Source organism: Mixophyes fleayi, chromosome 5 (genome assembly GCF_038048845.1).
Source record: "Mixophyes fleayi isolate aMixFle1 chromosome 5, aMixFle1.hap1, whole genome shotgun sequence".
NCBI lineage: Eukaryota > Metazoa > Chordata > Amphibia > Anura > Limnodynastidae > Mixophyes > Mixophyes fleayi.
Window position 1 is genome coordinate 76,057,472 of NC_134406.1, and position 18,592 is coordinate 76,076,063.

The 18,592-nt window shown below is 40.1% G+C and overlaps 1 protein-coding gene across 3 annotated transcripts in view; it reads left to right on the plus strand.

Annotated features, from left to right (window-relative positions):
- Nucleotides 1–18,592, plus strand: part of ANO10 (anoctamin 10) — a 193,514-nt gene that overhangs the window by 24,602 nt on the left and 150,320 nt on the right. For all 3 annotated transcript variants that reach the window (XM_075212403.1, XM_075212404.1, XM_075212405.1), the window contains exons 6-11: nucleotides 76–645; nucleotides 5,122–5,177; nucleotides 7,669–7,743; nucleotides 13,246–13,428; nucleotides 15,282–15,473; nucleotides 16,135–16,263. In XM_075212403.1, the coding sequence (XP_075068504.1) occupies nucleotides 76–645; nucleotides 5,122–5,177; nucleotides 7,669–7,743; nucleotides 13,246–13,428; nucleotides 15,282–15,473; nucleotides 16,135–16,263 (1,205 nt within the window). The remainder of the gene's footprint in view (nucleotides 1–75; nucleotides 646–5,121; nucleotides 5,178–7,668; nucleotides 7,744–13,245; nucleotides 13,429–15,281; nucleotides 15,474–16,134; nucleotides 16,264–18,592) is intronic.

The following is an 18,592-nucleotide window of genomic DNA, read 5'->3' on the forward strand; positions in this document are numbered from 1 at the left end:
TACATTATTACACCAATGGTTTCTATAAATTGATTGCCGTTTTCTTCACTTATTAATAGTGATTCTTATTTGCAGATGAAATCCGGCATTACTTTGGAGACCCTATTGGATTATACTTTGCTTTCTTAGAATACTTCACTATGGCTTTAATTCCCATGGCTATCCTTGGCATACCTTATTACTTTTTTGCTTGGGAGGACTATGACAAATACGTGATCTTTGCTACATTCAACCTGGTGTGGTCAACTGTTATCCTGGAAGTCTGGAAGCGCTACAGCTCCACCATGACCTACCGATGGGGCACTCTGGTGATGAAGAGGGAGTTTGAGGAACCCAGACCTGGCTTTCATGGTGTGTTGGGCATCAATCCTGTTACAGGCAAAAAGGAGCCTACCTACTCCAGCTTGAAGAGACAGTTGCGAATGTACCTTGTTTCTGTGCCCTTTGTGTGCCTTAGTCTCTACTTCTCCATTTATGTGATGATGATTTACTTTGAGTTGGAAGATTGGGCCATTCATTACAACCATGAGCAGCAATCAACTTTTAGCAATCTTATGCTGTATGTGCCAAGCATTATTTATGCAGTTGTGATTGAGATCATGAATCGTATATACAGATATGCTGCAGAATACCTAACAAAATATGGTAAGATCCTACTTTTGTTTTTTAAGATAAGTATTATAGTGTATCTGTGTGTAATAGTGCATTGCCACTTTTTCTGTTAATTAATTTCTAAGACTCCACAGATTCAGTCTTGGACAGGTGGGCTAAACAGTTGAGAGCAATTCAGAAGAATGTGGACAGAGGGATTGCTAAAAAGCAAAAATGGAGAGCTTTGTACTCTTTCCAATTTGATATGCGGTGCAATTTTTTTTTTTATTGAAATTTACTGAAATCCAGGGTGTGAGGGAGGGGTACAAAAAAATAAAAGTGGGGGCAGGGGATTGGGATTGGAATGTTAACATATACATATCAGAACAAGTGCAAGGAGGAGATCTAACCCTGAGAGACTCTATGCTCAATCTACAACACACAATGATAAAACAAAGTGATACGTTGGTAGAGAGCACAACAGTGTCAGAAGCCAGCACTGTCACAGTGGTCGATACAACACACAACAACTAATTGCAATCCACAAGATTGCATCTCTTATTTCTGTTGTACTCCAAAAAGTCTGTTAGATGATGTAATGTATTCCCCAATCGGCTCATTGCGGGGGGGGGGGTGTGGGTTGTATTTATTTTTTTCAATATATATATATATATATATATATATATATATATATATATATATATATATATATATATATATATATATATATATATATATATATATACATACATACAGTCAGGTCCATAAATATTGGGACATCGACACAATTCTCATATTTTGGGCTCTATACACCAGCACAATGGATTTGAATTGAAACAAACAAGATGTGCTTTAACTGCAGACTTTCAGCTTTAATTTGAGGGAATTTACATCCAAATCAGGTGAAAGGTGTAGGAATTACAACGGTTTCTATATGTGCCTCACACTTTTTAAGGGACCAAAAGTAATGGGACAAACTAAACAATCCTACATTAAAATTTCATTTTTTAATACTTTGTTGCAAATCCTTTGCAGTCAATTACAGCCTGAAGTCTGGAACGCATAGACATCACCAGACGCTGGATTTCATCCCTGGTGATGCTCTGCCAGGCCTCTACTGCAAATGTCTTCAGTTCCTGCTTGTTCTTGGGACATTTTCCCGTCAGTTTTGTCTTCATCAAGTGAAATGCATGCTTAATCGGATTCAGGTCAGGTGATTGACTTGGCCATTGCATAACATTCCACTCGTTAGCCTTAAAAAACTCTTTGGTTGCTTTTGCAGTATGCATTGTCCATCTGCACTGTGAAGCGCCGTCCCATGAGTTCTGAAGCATTTGACTGAATATGAGCAGATAATATTGCCCGAAACACTTCAGAATTCATCCTGCTGCTTTTGTCAGCAGTCACATCATCAATAAATACAAGGGAACCAGTTCCATTGGCAGCCATACATGTCCACGCCATGACACTACCACCACCATGCTTCACTGATGAGGTGGTATGTTTTGGATCATGAGCAGTTCCTTTCCTTCTCCATACTCTTCTCTTCCCATCACTCTGGTACAAGTTGATCTTTGTCTCATCTGTCCATAGGATGTTGTTCCAGAACTGTAATGGCTTTTTTAGATGTTGTTTGCCAAACTCTAATCTGGTCTTCCTGTTTTTGTGGCTCACAAATGGTTTACATCTTGTGGTGAATCCTCTATATTCACTCTTTTGAAGTATTCTCTTGACTGTTGACTTTGACACATTTACACCTACCTCCTGGAGAGTGTTCTTGATTTGGCCAACTGTTGTGAAGGGGTTTTTCTTCACCAGGGAAAAAATTCTTCTGTCATCCACCACAGTTGTTTTGCGTGGTCTTCCGGGTCTTTTGGTGTTCCTGAGCTATTCGGTGGGTTCTTTCTTTTTAAGAATGTTCCAAACAGTTGATTTGGCCACACCTAATGTTTTTGCGATCTCTCTGATGGGTTTGTTTTGATTTTTTAGCCTAATGATGGCTTGCTTCACTGATAGTGGCAGCTCTTTGGATCTCATATTGAGAGTCAACCGCAACAGATTCCAAATGCAAATGTCACACCTAGAATCAACTCCAGACCTTTTACCCACTTAATTGATGATGAAATAACGAGGGAATAGCCCACACATGTCCATGAAATAGGTTTCGAGTCGATTGTCCCATTACTTTTGGTCCCTTAAAAAGTGGGAGGCACATATAGAAACCGTTGTAATTCCTACACCGTTCACCTGATTTGGATGTAAATACCCTCAAATTAAAGTTGAAAGTCTGCAGTTAAAGCACATCTTATTTGTTTCATTTAAAATCCATTGTGGTGGTGTATAGAGCCCAAAATATGGGAATTATGTCGATGTCCCAATATTTATGGACCTGACTGTATGTATGTATGTGTATATATATATATATATATATATATATATATATTCGTATTTGTTCTGTTTATTTGAATGATTTGGCCATTACCAAAGATTTAGGGCCAGATGATGTGGTTTCTCAGACTCTTCCAACCACTGTATCAGTTGCCGGCATGTCTGGCTGGACTTGCGCGCTGAGGACCTATTTAAACAGTGGGAAGTCTTGTCCAAGAATAAGTGGATATGGCAGTTTAGGCACTATGGCAGCCATCACCATAACTGTTTGGTTTTTAAGTGTGACTGGCAGAAGTGTTCTCTCATATTCCTCAGTTGCCCCATGTATGCATAGGTCCTTCACCTTGGGCATCTGAGTAGTTATGGTTTTGGGCAAGGCAGAGCTATAAACCAATGTAAGTTCACTTCCCGAGGCAAGCAAAGCTAGGGCAAGATTTTGGTTAATTAGCACAATCACCCGGTACAAACAAGGGCTTTCTGATGTGGGACTCAAAGTATAATAGCTTGTATAAGCAGGCCCAACATGCGCAACAGAACAGTCCATGGGTTCCGGTAGTTTAGGACGCTCAACCTGGAAGTGGCCTTGCTCACCACATTCGAGGCACTTCAAACTAGACACCTTTGTAACTGGCCCTCTGTCAGTAGCAGTTTTACCGTTGGGTCCTGTAGTGAGGATTGTCAAACCTGGATTTTGGCGTGGCTTGGCTTTGGCACGAGTGCAAGTGCATTGGTCATTTGCTGTAAAGCGCGAAACCTCTCTACCACTGTGACAAGCTATTCATAAGTCTGTGGGTTCGATTGCAGCAACCATCTTTGCAGACCACTGTCCATCCCCCAGATGCAGTGGTCTATTGCTAAAACTTCAATAATCTGAGTAGGCGAATTCTCCTCTGGCTGCAGCCATTTTTTTAAAAAAAATTGGAAAGCTCAGCCATTTGTGCTCTGACCTGTTTGTCTTTGTCATAGCGCCACTCATGATAGGGCTGGGCTTGGCCTTACCCTGAAACTCCAATGCAGGCCAATATCTCAGACTTTAAGCATGGATAATCAGAAGCCTGGTCCTCATCCAGATGTATATAAGCTCGCTAAACTTCACCAGTTAACTATACCACCAGCCTCTCAGCCCAAACTTTAGGAGGCCAATTTGCCCTTTTGGCAGCTCTCTCAAAGAGCACCAGATATGCTTCTATGTCATCAGCTGGTGATATTTTATGCAGAGCGGAACCAGGTGGTACATTTATGTCACACCTCACCTGGACTAACTCTTCCCTAAAGAACCTGGTGTATTACTATTGTGCCTCTGCAACTCATAGCACCTGTGATTGCTACTTTTGCTGACCAGCAGCTAGATTCACGAGGGCTCTCAAAACTTCCTCCATGTTAATGTCTTAGTGGGTTGGATAGTGGAAAGTTGCTTCCCTAAGCATTCCACTACTGACACCACTTACCACACTTGCACACTTCAGGTGATGCACACACGAACACCTTCTTGCTTTTTTACTTTACTTTTATTGTCAGGATGGTAAAGTAAAATGACAGCATAGAGTTCCACAATCTTTCTTGTGACCCTAACACCAGATAGACAGAGACCAACTCCCTAGCCACTGGCTACTATCTTGCATAGGTCACACTGAGTAATGAAACAGACAGGTTTAAATAGTTTACATTCCTCCCACAGCTCTAACTTGATGGACAAATGACACACCCACGTTGCCTTTAAAAGGGAGTTTGTTGCAGGTGTTCTGTTTGATTGCATACACACCCTGTCAGGCTGCAGCTTGTTGTGGAAAATATATATTTTTTTTTTTTTAAACCACTTCAAAGTATGTTAATAAGTTAAATCAGACTCTTTACTATTATTTTGTCACACATATGCCCTCCACCTGTAACTTGGGTGAACTACTGTACAAATGTGTAACTATTTGCAGCCTTTCTCTGCAGTTTGCCAGCTAAATACCTGCTACTCTTTTAGAAGCCTGTGGAAAACACCTCCCTGTGTCAGTGTATGTGTGTTTTTGTGTGTTTTTGTGTGTGTGTACATATAAAAGCTGAATATTGTTTCCATTTGCTTAGTATGTCCTTTTTCTGCAGTTACCTTTTGAATTGGTGAGTGGAAATATAATGTTGTTTTTTTCCCGGCAGAAAATCATAGATTGGAGTCATCGTATCAGAACCACCTGGTGCTGAAGGTCTTAGTGGTAAGTTGCAGCTTCATTTTTATTTATTGGCAGTAGATGATAGGAAGAGAAAGGTTAATAGAAATAGGTTTGAGTTTTTTTTCTCCAACCGTTTTTTCTGAAATAGATCTTTTTAGTTTTAAAGGGGAGTAGAATTCAGTCATGCATGAAAGTAAAAATGCTAAAGGATGTGTATTCCAGTATAGTCTGTATATTTGTGAAGAAATAGGCCAGTTGTATTGTATCCAACCTTCCATCACTCCATCCATTCACACATTCCTCCCTCTATCTTCTCTATCTCTCCCATTTAATTTGTCCAATCAGCTACCAGATTCCATCCGGCAGATACTGGAGCCTATTAGTGTGATCATAACCTTTACCAACATCCTCAATAAGTATCAGTTTTGATATACCCACAGATGGGGTGACATCAGGATAGTTGCCCAGCTTGACATTCTCCCATTTCTTACTTTATTGCTTGACTGAGACATTCTCCCAATACTCCTTTTAAACATTACTTGGAATTCCAAAGCAAATATCTGTCCTTCCTAGGCCTTAATAAAAAGCCAGCAAATATATACACTTAGGTGTTAGGCTGCTGGTCTGATTACCAACCCACAGAACTAGATGACGGAGGTTTTCACCTTTAGCAGCCGCCTTTCCCTTAGAGCTAGTTGCGCTCACCGGTACTCAGATGCCCCCAGGACTTAGCTCCAGGTGTAGTTTGGGTTGGTAATGCAGACAACAGCGGCAGGTCAGGTGACTGGGTAGAAAGCAGCGGATAGTCAAACAGTAGCCGAGGTCAAGGGTCAAAGGCAAGCAGGGTAGTCAATGAACACGCCAAAGGTCGGGGTCACAGGCAAGGTAGCGGAGTCCAAGATACAGGCCAAAAGGGTCAGGGTCACGAGCAAACAGGCAGAGTCCAAAGTCCAGGCAGGGGTCATACACAGAGAATCCAACAGAGTATCCACAGGACAGGGTACAGCAAACAGGAGCAGGTTAGCAAGACTGGGTCAGAAACTCTATAACCGGCAGTGAGGCTCAGTCCTCACTGCCTTAAATACATAGAGGAACCAATCAGGGCTAAGCCCTGTAACATTACACATGCCTGGATAATTAATCAAAGCCACATTAATCAGCCCACAGGCTGGGGAGATTTCAGCACCTGCGCCCGGCTGTCCTGTTTGCCGGGGCACGCTGTGCAGGGAATCGGCGTCCAGCCGTCATTTTGGCAACTGTTGGACCAGCTGGCGGAAGTGACGTCCCGGTCACTAAGGAGATGGCCGGGACGCTCAGCGGGGTAATAGATGAGTCGCGGCGGTGCCCGTGGCCACCGCGGCCCCTAACATTAGGGCCACATTTAGAGTAGGCTGCACCGCAGATGTAAACCTTTAGTCTTATGGGTGTGGTTTTGAGTCGATGATGATGACTGCCTTACCTATCGTATTCAAAAAATTAATAAACCAAGGGACACTCCCTTCTCCCTAAAGAACTAACCAGCACCGCTGGTATAGCCTGTGACATCTGCAGCATGGTGTGAAACCAAACCTAGCCCAGTCAGCAAGGGGTATACAGGCAGTTGTAGTTCTACAAGCCCCAGAAAGCTTCGGCAGCCATGTCAAGTAGTCACTTGCTGCCAAGGCTTGTTGGGACAATCCTAATCTATTTTTCACTTTCAGCTACAGCCTTGGCACCCACCATACCAAGGGTGTCAGGGCAAGCCTCAGTGCTACTTATCTGGCCTGGTTTTGCTTAGGGGAGGATTTCAGCCCTGTGCTGATCAGTCTGCAGCTGGTTTCACATTATGAAGATGCCATGATCTGCTTGTCTCTGTTACAGTGTTACCAGCCTGGCATAACCTGATGATGGATGCTGCTTTTTCAGGAGGGGGGGACAGACACGTTGTCCCCCTACCTTAGGTGTAACCAGTCCAGGCTATAGGACTGGTGAAGGTTACTTATATTAGTGGGAGTTGAATTTTTCATTTATTTTATTTATGTTTTAACATAACATAGCTGTCATTATCGTCAACTCATATCTTTAAACCAGGTCTTCGGGACCCACAATAGATGGGTATTGTAACTAGGCCTCATCTCCAATGCACATGCTGCTCTGACGTGCACATGCCTGCTGGACTTATCTTGCACTGCTGAATTTCAGGGGTCCCGGAATTGGACCCTACAGTTCTGCTACCTGGCAGAAAAGGATGTTTGTTAGATTTGGCTGGAATTATCCTTTAATGATTTCCCCTTCTTTCTCCTAACCCATCAGTCAAAATGTAAGCAATAGCCGAAGGAACCTCTTTCATGATAATGAGGCTTACTGAACACCTTTTCTCACTGCAGTATAAAAGATTAAACACTTTGTAAGGAAATTTGAATATGTTCTTTGCATTAGCCTAATGTTGCATTTAATTTAAACTATTCTTGTACAAATTAATGCATTTGCTTATTAATGTATGAATAATGTCATTGCTCATCTGAATTATATTAATGATTTCCTTTTTTTTCAGTTCAACATCGTAAATTGCTTTGCATCACTGTTCTACATAGCCTTTGTCATGTGCGATTTAAAACTGTTACGCCAGGTGAGTGCATTGCGTAGACATTGGCTTGTTCATTTTGGAGTTTCAGTGAATTTACAGTGTGACATCTAATTCTCCAGACATTCCCAGAGAACAGAGGTCTGTAAGGCTTTGTCATAAGTAAATACCTGCATAGGTCTGCTGGGCTGTTTGCATTTGTGTAGGTGTGGAATGACAGTAGTTATTAACCACAGACATTGCTGTGCATATCCTTGTAATTAAAAATGTAAGGATAACAAATTAATTATTTGTTATCAAGGTTGCTGTAAAGACAGACACACAAAGTTTTGCTCCTATACTAGGAGATGTTTTTTTAGTTTCAGTGCTGGAAACTGCAGACAGGACTACTGTACTAAAACCTCCAATTCGAATTCAGTAAGAGCTATTTGTGAACCACAAAAGTGTAAGAACAGTGCAAATGGTCTTTTGTAATGCCGCTCATCTACTTTTATGCAATTGCACATAAGGCGCATGGATTTGCAGGGGGAAAGATGTTGACGTCTGTGGGGTTGGGCAGATTGGGTGTGTTCCTTGCTAAATGCACATGCGTGCATCAAAGTGCAGAATTGTGTTTTCACTTTACTTGATAAAGGGGTGGCGAAGGTATGACATAGTTGCCTACTCTCTCGGAATGTCCAGCAGACTCACAAATTTTTGGGAGTTCTCCCAGACTTCAAGGAGAGCAGGGCAACCTTCCGCATCCTGCCCTGTTCGTTAGTGAAGGGGGTGGGGTTAATCATGTCATCCTGACCCCTCCCCCTGCTGTAATTGGGCCAAATTGGTATGGTTTAGCAGAGGGGCGGGGCCTAATGACGCAATTCGCATGGCCAGCCTCCAGGAAGCTGCATTGCCTACTCCCTCCTGGACGGGAGTAGACAAAAGTAGGCAAGTATGAGGTATGATCCCGGACCTGAATTGTCATCTCGTAGGTGGAATACTTTGCTCCATTCATTTCCATTTTTGCAGGAAAGGGCATTTCTTGGTACACTTCAATCAAGGGGAGGAATCTTCATCAGCTATTTATATTGCGCCACTAGTTCCACAGCGCTGTACAGAGAACTCACTCACATCAGTCTAAACAGAGAGAGAGACTAGGGGCAATTTAATAGCAGCCAATTAACCTACTAGTATGTTTTTGGAGTGTGGGAGGAAATCTGAGCACCCGGAGGAAACCCACACAGACTCCACACAGATAAGGCCATGGTCGGGAATCAAACTCATGACCCCAGTGCTGTGAGGCAGAAGTACTAACCACTAAGCTGCCGTGCTGAGGAATCAATGTCAATCAGCTGGAAACCAGATGTACTTAAGCAAATCAGTCTGATTCATGTGCTAGGAGTGCACTGTGGTGTTGCACTTGTGGTTACTTTAATGAGTATACCACAGGTTATTATTATCATTATTATTTATTTAAGCCTCTTAATGTCACAATCATCTTTATTTGAAACAAAAAGGTGTTTTTGTTATTAATTTGTTTTTGTTCATATATATCAAATTTGTTCAACACTAATCATGTTGGCACTTTGTTTCATTGTCCAATTTGCACGAAACATATTATTATTAGCATCGTAGATTTGTAAGCCGCCACAGTGTTCTGCAAGCACCGTACAGTAGGGAAAACAATACTTACATAAAACAAGGACATACAAAGCAAAGACAAAATAAATGCATAAATGAAAACAAAGGGTATGCAGAACCCTGCTCATTAGAGAGCTTACATTCTAAGTGGAGGAGGGCACAGCTGAAACAAGAGGAGCGAGTGTTAGATAGAGTTGAGAGTGGGACATTTGTCAGGGTGCATTAGTGTGAATAGTGTTATTGGAAATAAGGTTACCTCTGAAAACTAGATGAGTTTTCAAAGAGCGTCTTAAGATTTGAAGACTGTGGGAAAGCCTGATTGGGCATGGTAGGGAATTCCATAAGTAGGGAACAGGTCGTTGAGTAAGAAAAGGACGTATTCTGGCAATGTTTTTAAGAGTCGACAGGACTGAGAGTCTGGATGTGAGGAATAAAGCAGAGGGCGGAGTCAAGTGTGACACCGAGGCAGCGGTCAAGGGAGACTGAGGAAATTGGGGTGTTATTGACAGTGAGGGAGATCTGAGGGCAGGTGGTGACTCTGGCAGGAGGGAAGGTAATAAGCTCTGTTTTGTATATGATTACTATGATTTCTATGTACAAATACATTAAACATATAAAAGCAAATTGCTGATTGGTTGCTGTGTTATTAAATGAGTTTTAGGGGACCTCTCAGACTATGTTGCAACCAACGTACTAAAGAGAGGTAACATAAGAAATATTATCAACTGAATAAATAAATTAGATTACAGTGTTTAATAATAGTACATTTTACACAGTGTATGAAAATTGGTAGTTGGCGACCGCTCTGCTGTATTTGATCTGTGCTGTATATTTGGCAGCTTGGTTACATGTGAGGCCACAGACACTGATTCCTGAGGATGTCATGTTGCTGTCTTTAGCTCGGTGTGAACAGCTCAGCTGCTTAGCACTTTGCAGTGCTGGGTCTCACAAGTCTTTCCTTTCCGATGAGATCACCTTGCTGTGTGTACTGTATATCGCTTACACAACAAAAATGCGTCACTTAAAATAACCGTCTACGGTGTGTGTGTCTTTTACACAGTCAGCTGCTTCACTGGCCGGCTTAACCTTTCCACTGCTCAGCCTTTCAGGAACTATTCATCACTAGTAATACAACATAGCAAGGGCCGTGCATTTTATATGTAGGGAAATGAAGCTTAATTGTTTTAAAGGGGCTCTAATCCTATATTTTTCACTTATTTATCTAATATAAATATAAAGGAATGAATGCATACAATGCTTTATTATAGCACTTAGCCTAGTTTGTATAATGGTGCTAATTAGCCAGAGCTCACCACTCAGTACAGTTGCCATTAATTGTCTTCTCTTTCCCATAATTATATTGATATCATGTTAATCTTTTTATGGTATGATAATACAATCGCTCAGGGGCGTGGCATAATGCGATGTATGTATGTGATGTCATTGGTGCATAGTATACTGCCATTGTGGGTGTGCCAGGCTTGGAAAGGGCAGGAACTATCACAAGGAATCTTACATGTTTAGGTCATAGTCCTGTTAAAAGAACCACATGTGACCATTACAAGAAATGTTCTCTTCCTTCTTGAAGTGCAAAAGTGTTCTGATCGCAAACGATTTAACGAAGATGCCATACTGAGCTGCCCATCACAGTTGATATTTGTAGGAACAGATTATATATTCTTGTTTTTTTAAAAAAAATAAAAAAATATATACGTCAATAGACATCTGCAAAATGGCTGCAACTGGTGATGTTGCCGGTTACACATAGTTGGTAATACTACACTTGTCTGTGTAATCAGTCTTGTCTCATTTACTGTAATGGGCATCAGCTAAAATAATGGCATGGGAATGAAGAGTGGAAAAGGTTGCTAATTTGATCTAGTCTTATTTAGATGAATATTAATTAACTCCATTTGTGTATAAGGGTATTTTGCAGAGCATTACAGCTGTTCTTTCTTCTTGTTGTGACTACGTAACACTAGGGGGAGCTCATTACATAGCCTTCACACCATTTACACATAACACACCTATATCCTTGTTCATGAGATGATTTCTACCCATTGCAGTACACTTAATTCTGTATACATTGCCATGGACACAGTACTATTCTCCCAGTAATTCATAATAAATGACTGCCAAGCACTTTCATTATCTATATATACATAGCTGCCATGATTAATGTGTCTGTTTATACCCACATAACATACCGGATGGATTTCATTTAAACAATGATGGTTTAGAGCATGATTTAAATCTCTCTGTAGGAAGCATGCGTTTTAATTAAAGTTTCCCTGAGTGTTGTCCCTCATACATGTTTTTCATGTTTTATTTAGTTTCTAACAGGTGACTGAAAGTTATGTCATTGACTCAGTTTTCCTAATTCTTTTAAGTGGAGATCATGTTTATGGATTTGTCTCAGTATCAAATCCGTTTACAAAAAGATTCTGCTGGATACTGTATCTGGATGCTAATGTTCAAGTTAACATTAAGGACAAGTCGTCTTGAGAACAAAATTGTACTTGGAATTTAAGCTGCTACTTAGAGATAACTGTGTCCTACACTTTAGGAAACACAGAGTATGTTGATTTGATAGCCAAATATTTACAGCAAGAAACAGGTTGCTTAAGCTGGGTACACACTACAGAAATTTCAACCAACTTTTTATGCCGAGCGATTTTACATGCGATCGATGGTCCGATCGCTCGGTCCATGGACTGCATACACACTAGCCTTGTTTAGGACAATAAAGGAAAGAGCGGACGTCCCTTTAGCGACTATTTACAGCCATGTTGTCGTGAGCAATGACTGTAATTTCGTACTCACTGTTGTGGATCGGTTGGAAGTTTATACACACTACACAACGGAAACGAGATTGGAACGAAAATATTAAACGGTACAACCAACCAAATGAGGCGACAATCGTCCATTTGTGCAGACTTTCGACCATCGTGTCACTGCACACACTGACCCGACTTTTGAACGAGCGGTCGTATGTCGGCTGATTCAGCCGATTATTGGACGAAAACCATGTAGTGTGTACCCAGCTTTAGTCCTAAACTGGATGCTGAATTGGGTGAAATTCACTAATTGTACAATGTAATTTCCTTCCAATCACACATATTAATATGCCATGTGGGGGCCTGAGTAAAAGGCTTGCACTATGCATTATGCACTAAACAACTTTAATGGTGATTTATAGCTGGTGGGGCAGGATATGTGTTCACATCAGCACTTCCACTGTGGAAGCAGACAGCCTGGTGCTAGATACTTCAGGTTTAACGAAACATGGATTTTGGGACAAGCTGATATCTATTGCATTTTTCTCTTGATGATAGTTGGGATAGAAAGATAAGTTTGTTTTGCATAACGGCATTGCAAATGTGAACATATCTGTACCCTACATTGGTAAAATAAGATTTTCTTATGCATGCAGAAGCTAAAGTGGGTGTAAATTTGGCAGAACGGAAAGTGTTTCATAACTTTCTGGAAGAGCCCACCATGTCATAGTGTCGTTATACATTGATTTCAGTGGGACGCTGATGTTCATAAATAAGTGTGCAATTGTTTTCATGTGTTTTATCCATTTTCCCAGCATGTGTGGGAATGAGCAATTCCCAACATTGTTAACAGCATTCCCCTCCCCTTTACCATGTGTAGCAGTGCTCCTCACAGTATCCATATAAGATGGCACTTGGTGATCATGTCTGTAGTCAGTGGTTAGCACCTCTGCCTCACAGCAATGGGGTCATAAGTTCAAGTCCTAAACTGGGCCTTATCTGTGTGGAGTTTGTATTTTCTCCCTGTCTTTACGTGGGTTATCCTTGCGAAGCAAAGATTACTTGTTTCCCCTTTTCTGGTTTTCTGGAGACATGTTTACTTATGTGTATTATATATGTGTATTTTAATTTCTCGTTCTTTTCTGTGCAGAGTTTGGCAACACTTCTTATCACCTCTCAGATCCTTAACCAGTTCGTGGAGGCCGTACTTCCTTACTGGATGCAGAAGAGATACAATAAGCAAATAAAAAAGAAAGTAAAAACATTAAAGGTGGACACAGAGTTCACTTTATTGGAGCAGGTTCACCTGGAAAAAGAAATGAATGCCTATCTAGTAAGTACTGCCGTGGTAGGGTCAGTATACATGTGGTATAGGGACTTGGTGGAGATTGAGTCATAAATATATATATATATATATATATATATATATATATATATATATATATATATATATAATTATTTATTTAGAGTGGCTGAAGTGCAAATTTAGAAATGGCGATATGGAAAATGTAAGTGGAATTTGCTAGTTTTATGGTCAAAGCAGCAGGTGAAGTGGCAGTATGGAATACCACTGTATACCAGCCCACTTTGAGATTGAGAGAGAGAGAGAATGATATATATATATATATAAAACCACAACAATAGATATACACTGGCGCTGTCCACCACATCAGTTAGTATTATATATAAAGGTTCACAATACTATATAGTATCAGAATAATAATTAGTAATTAGAAGTCCACAATCACTTCACTCATGTATGAGTGGCAGCCACGTAGAAGCCTGTATCCAGATGGTCAATCCAGAAGAAAATAGTCACTAGAACAAAGCACAGGCGGGGCGCCTCATAGTGTTATACCAGGACAACAAGGAAAAAAATGTGTATGTATATGCGTACCGTCAGGTAAAGATGTATAATCTAGACTTGAGTGGATCCTCTTAGGGAGTTGTAACACTGGATCTCAGCTCAGGAACAATCCAAAGGCATGGAAAAAGGCAAACATAGTATAATATTGTAATGCAAAGGATAATGCACCACGTGAAACACCACAGAATGTTCAAAAAGGTGTGATATTCAAGAATGCACCAGGGTATATGTATAGAACAACGTAGCCCAAGAAAACACACACCACTTTGTGTATAGGTAATAATTCATATGCGTACCAGAAATATGAGCATAATAGCCAGAAGATGTTTTTCTTTAAAAGCAGCTGTATCTCATACAATGGATACCCAGGAATATGGGCAAAATAGCCAGAAGATGTTTCCTTTAAAAGCAGCTGTATCTCGTGCAATGGACACCGGGTCTCTGGTGTCTGCAGTCGCCACACTGTCAGCTCGTGTATTCCGCTGGTTTGAATGTAAAAAATATATATATATATTAGTGTATAGCTATAGATATATGTATAGCTATAGATATATAATCAAATAGAGTTGTTTTGGTTTTTTGGTTGCCCACACATCTGGTTTCTGAATACATGATCACCCAATGTGGTGATCATAGCAGAGCTGTGTTTTATCCCAGGACCAAGGAAATAAACAAATGTGGCTGATGATTTATGTCATACTTGCCAACTCTACCGGAATGTCCGGGAGACTCACGCATTTCGGGTGGGTCTCATGGACTCCCGGGAGTGTATGGCAATCTCCCGCATCTGCCCACTTCCTAGTGAGGTGGGCAGAATTAGGGCCAAAATGCTGGTAATCGTGGCATTTGGCCCCGCCCCAAGTTGTAAAATGGTGCATTTGCGTCATTACCTCGCATCATTAATGATGCAATTTTCGGAGCCCCGCACACCCACCTCCCCTGGGAGGCTCCTGGATACCAACTACAAAAAGTTGGCAAGTATGATCTATAGACATGCCAGAAAAGGACAGTGTGAAACTAGGAAGGAACGGTGTGTAGCCCCTTTACGAATCACAAAACAATATTTTACTTGGTTTCTCTTACATATGTTTAATGTGTTCTTTGGGGGTAATTTGTAAGGTTTGTTTATTTGCCATTTTACATCTGCAGCATGGATATGTAACTGTTATGTGTATTTTAATACATACATGTTGGTTGTTGATTATCTAGTAATATAACTGGATGCACATGATTTATTTTCTTATGTGTACTATATTTTTGCATCTCCTAATATTCTGTTAGCTTATTTTGAATATAATGTCCTGATTTTTTTTTCCCAGGGAACATTTGATGATTACTTGGAGTTATTCCTGCTGTTTGGCTATGTCAGTCTATTCTCGTGTGTATATCCTCTCGCAGCCATTTTTGCTGTCCTTAACAATGTGACTGAAATGTACTCGGATGCATTAAAAATGTGCCGCGTTTTCAAACGTCCATTTTCTGAACCTTCTGCCAGCATTGGAGTATGGATGGTAAATACACACTGTTGGACATTACTATTTAATGTGTTTTGTGCATTACTGAATTTAATAATATAGTTGAAGTAATAGAGATGTTAATATTTCACCAAGTCTACACATCATGTTATTTGTCACACCCACTTGTTCTTAATCCCTGCCATGGGGAGCCTTGGAAAATAATGAATTCTGCTTACTTCCGAGCCCCAGGTCAATATTTCAGTAGGAGACAAGGCTGGAAATACAATTAAAGTTTAGGAATCAGGGGGGCTGATGGTGTTTATGTTTAGAACCCTGGAAACATTTACGTTTTGTAGATGGCGATATCTTTTCACTGAAATATTATTAGAATGTTTGTTTATTGCTTGGTGTATAGTGCTTCTGTAATTCATATATACTCTTTTTAGGTGTTCTTTTTAGCGTAATAGTTTTGTTTAGTAATACGTAAGCCAGTCTAAGCCTATAGATAATTCTTACTGTAGACAGTATATTGAAAAAAGCATCACTGTATACACTTTATCTGATTAATCTCAAAATAAGAACATCATTAATAATGTAACCAGTGTATCACAAAACCTTGAGCAGTGCTGTGATTAGTAATCGATACAGTACTTCCAATCACAGAACAGTGTATATTATCTTACTTAATTTGCACCATATTTGTTCTCTCTTATAGTTGGCATTTGAGACCATGGGAATTATAGCAGTAGTTACCAACTGCGCTCTACTCGGGATGTCTCCACAAGTCAAGTCAGTGGTCCAAGATTCGAATCTAGACCTGTTTTTGATGGTGGCAGCAATAGAGGTATTACATATATATTTTATCTTTTACCTTTCTTTCTCTGGTGCTGAATGCTTAGCTGTTTCATGGTAAAATATTACTGACCCCATACTATGTAAGATCTGTTCTCCCTTCATTAACTAACAGCATAGGTCATTCATCATCATATTGTATAGAGTGCAGCAGTACTTTGTAATGATCCTTGGAGGGAATTGAATATAACATTCTGCACGGATGAAATATAAATGCCTGCAATCCTTACTAAGTGTTTCCCTGAACCGTTTTGGAATGTGCGTAAGAACATGGATTTTTTTTTTTTGTTTTACGATTGTCAATATGGAACTGTCATGGCCACTTAAACACTATCCCTTTGTGTAAGGAAGGCAATGAAAAGTATATGAGCTAACTTATAACTGCTTAGAAATCAGGAGGCTGTCAATCAAAGTGACCTTCGTAGAAGAGTAAAAAAAATTCTAAGAAGATTAAAGCAAATTGATTTATCTAATTTCTATCAACACTGATGTAATATAGTACCTTCTGGTTTTTGTAAGGGTTAGTGATTGTCAAGAAGATGATAGTCAATGCAAGCTATGCATGATAAATCGTTTTCTAGTGATGCATATTTTTCTATAATTTGTAAATTAATTATTTTCACTATGTTGTCAGACGATGCATGTTTTTTTTATATTTTTATTACCTTTTTTTGTATAATGTGCCACAAAAAGTCTGCAGCGCTGTACATAAAATGTACAGTAGTATAAAATAGACAACAATGGTAACAGTACATAATACATATAATAATATACTAAATAATATATATACCAAACATTTACTAATTAACATATTATACACAGATAACTTGGTAATGCAGATCAAGTAATTTACAGGGCAGTGAGTAAAAGTGATGGTAATGTCCAACATGAAGTAGGCCTGGGCACAAGAATACAGGGCTATGGAAGCAGGCCAAGAGGTGCAGATGGTGATGGAAGAGTAGAAGGAGAACACAAGGGAAGAGGGCCATGCTCCTGAGAGCTTACATCCTAAACATTTGCCATGTACAAGTGACATAATAGTTTGATGTACAGTTAAATAGTATTTTTAGGTACTGCATTTTTAGGTATCAAAGAGTGAGTGTTTGTATGTTACAGGGTGTATCTCTCGGCTTTGTTCTCCGATTCCTCAGTATTAGGTATGATGAAAAAGAAGTCGACCATTATTGTTAAAAGCATGAGTGCTGTTTACCAAGGTATGCATCATCATCATCATCATCATCATTTATTTTTATAGCGGCACTGATTCTGCAGCGCTGTAAAGAGAACTCTCACACTGCCCCATTGGGGCTTACAGTCGAAATTCTCTAACACACACACACAGACTAGGGTCAATTTGTTAACAGTCAATTAACCTACTAGTATTTTTTTGGAGTGTGGGAGGAAACCGGAGCACCCAGAAGAAACCCACGCAAACACGGGGCAGAACATACCAACTCCTCACAGATAAGGCCATGGTCGGGAATTGAACTCATGACCCCAGTGCTGTAAGGCAGAAGTGCTAACCACTAAGCCACCATGCTGACCCAGCATCTGATTATATTGGGCTATATTGGGAATGGATACACATTATAGAATAGCTTAGGATATAATGTTCAACAATAAAATAGCACATTATTATCCGTTACAATTGTCAGGGAAGTTGGAACTGGGGAACTTCCTAAAAGCTGTAAGCAGACAGCGAGGACATGGAGCATTGCAGAGTTCAGTCTGGATTGTGGTTATTGGTATGACCTGTCACCTATATGAAGTACGCTGCTCTGAAAAAGGAAAATGGTGGAAAAAAAACAACATTTAATTGGATAACCACTTTTAAGCAGCATTTATCATCTGGAGAATGAAGCATAGGGAAACGCACCACTAGAGGATGTCAAACCACCCATGATTTTGTAACCTTGGTTAGGTCTCCATTCAATTGAATAGAAAGAAAAACATGCATGAAAACGTGCTTCGTTCTAAGATCTGGAATGCAGCATTGAGTTTACAATGCTGTAGTGTGGCCTTCAACGCTGATAAGTTTTTTTTCTGTTTGTAATTCAGTTTACTTGTTTATAAACTTACGAAAATTATTTATGACATTGATTTTTAAAAGCAGATATATGTTAATCGACCATAAAAGACGTTGTCCCAGCAAAAAAAAAAAAAAAAAGGTTCTCAACTTACAATAGCGTAATTAGGGGGCCACTTTTACCTGTTACAATGTAATTTAGAGCAGTGATCACTCATGCACTGAAAGTGAATGACGAGGGACGTTTTCATAGTACTGTGAGGGGTCTCCCACTCCTCACACCTTTATGAGGCTC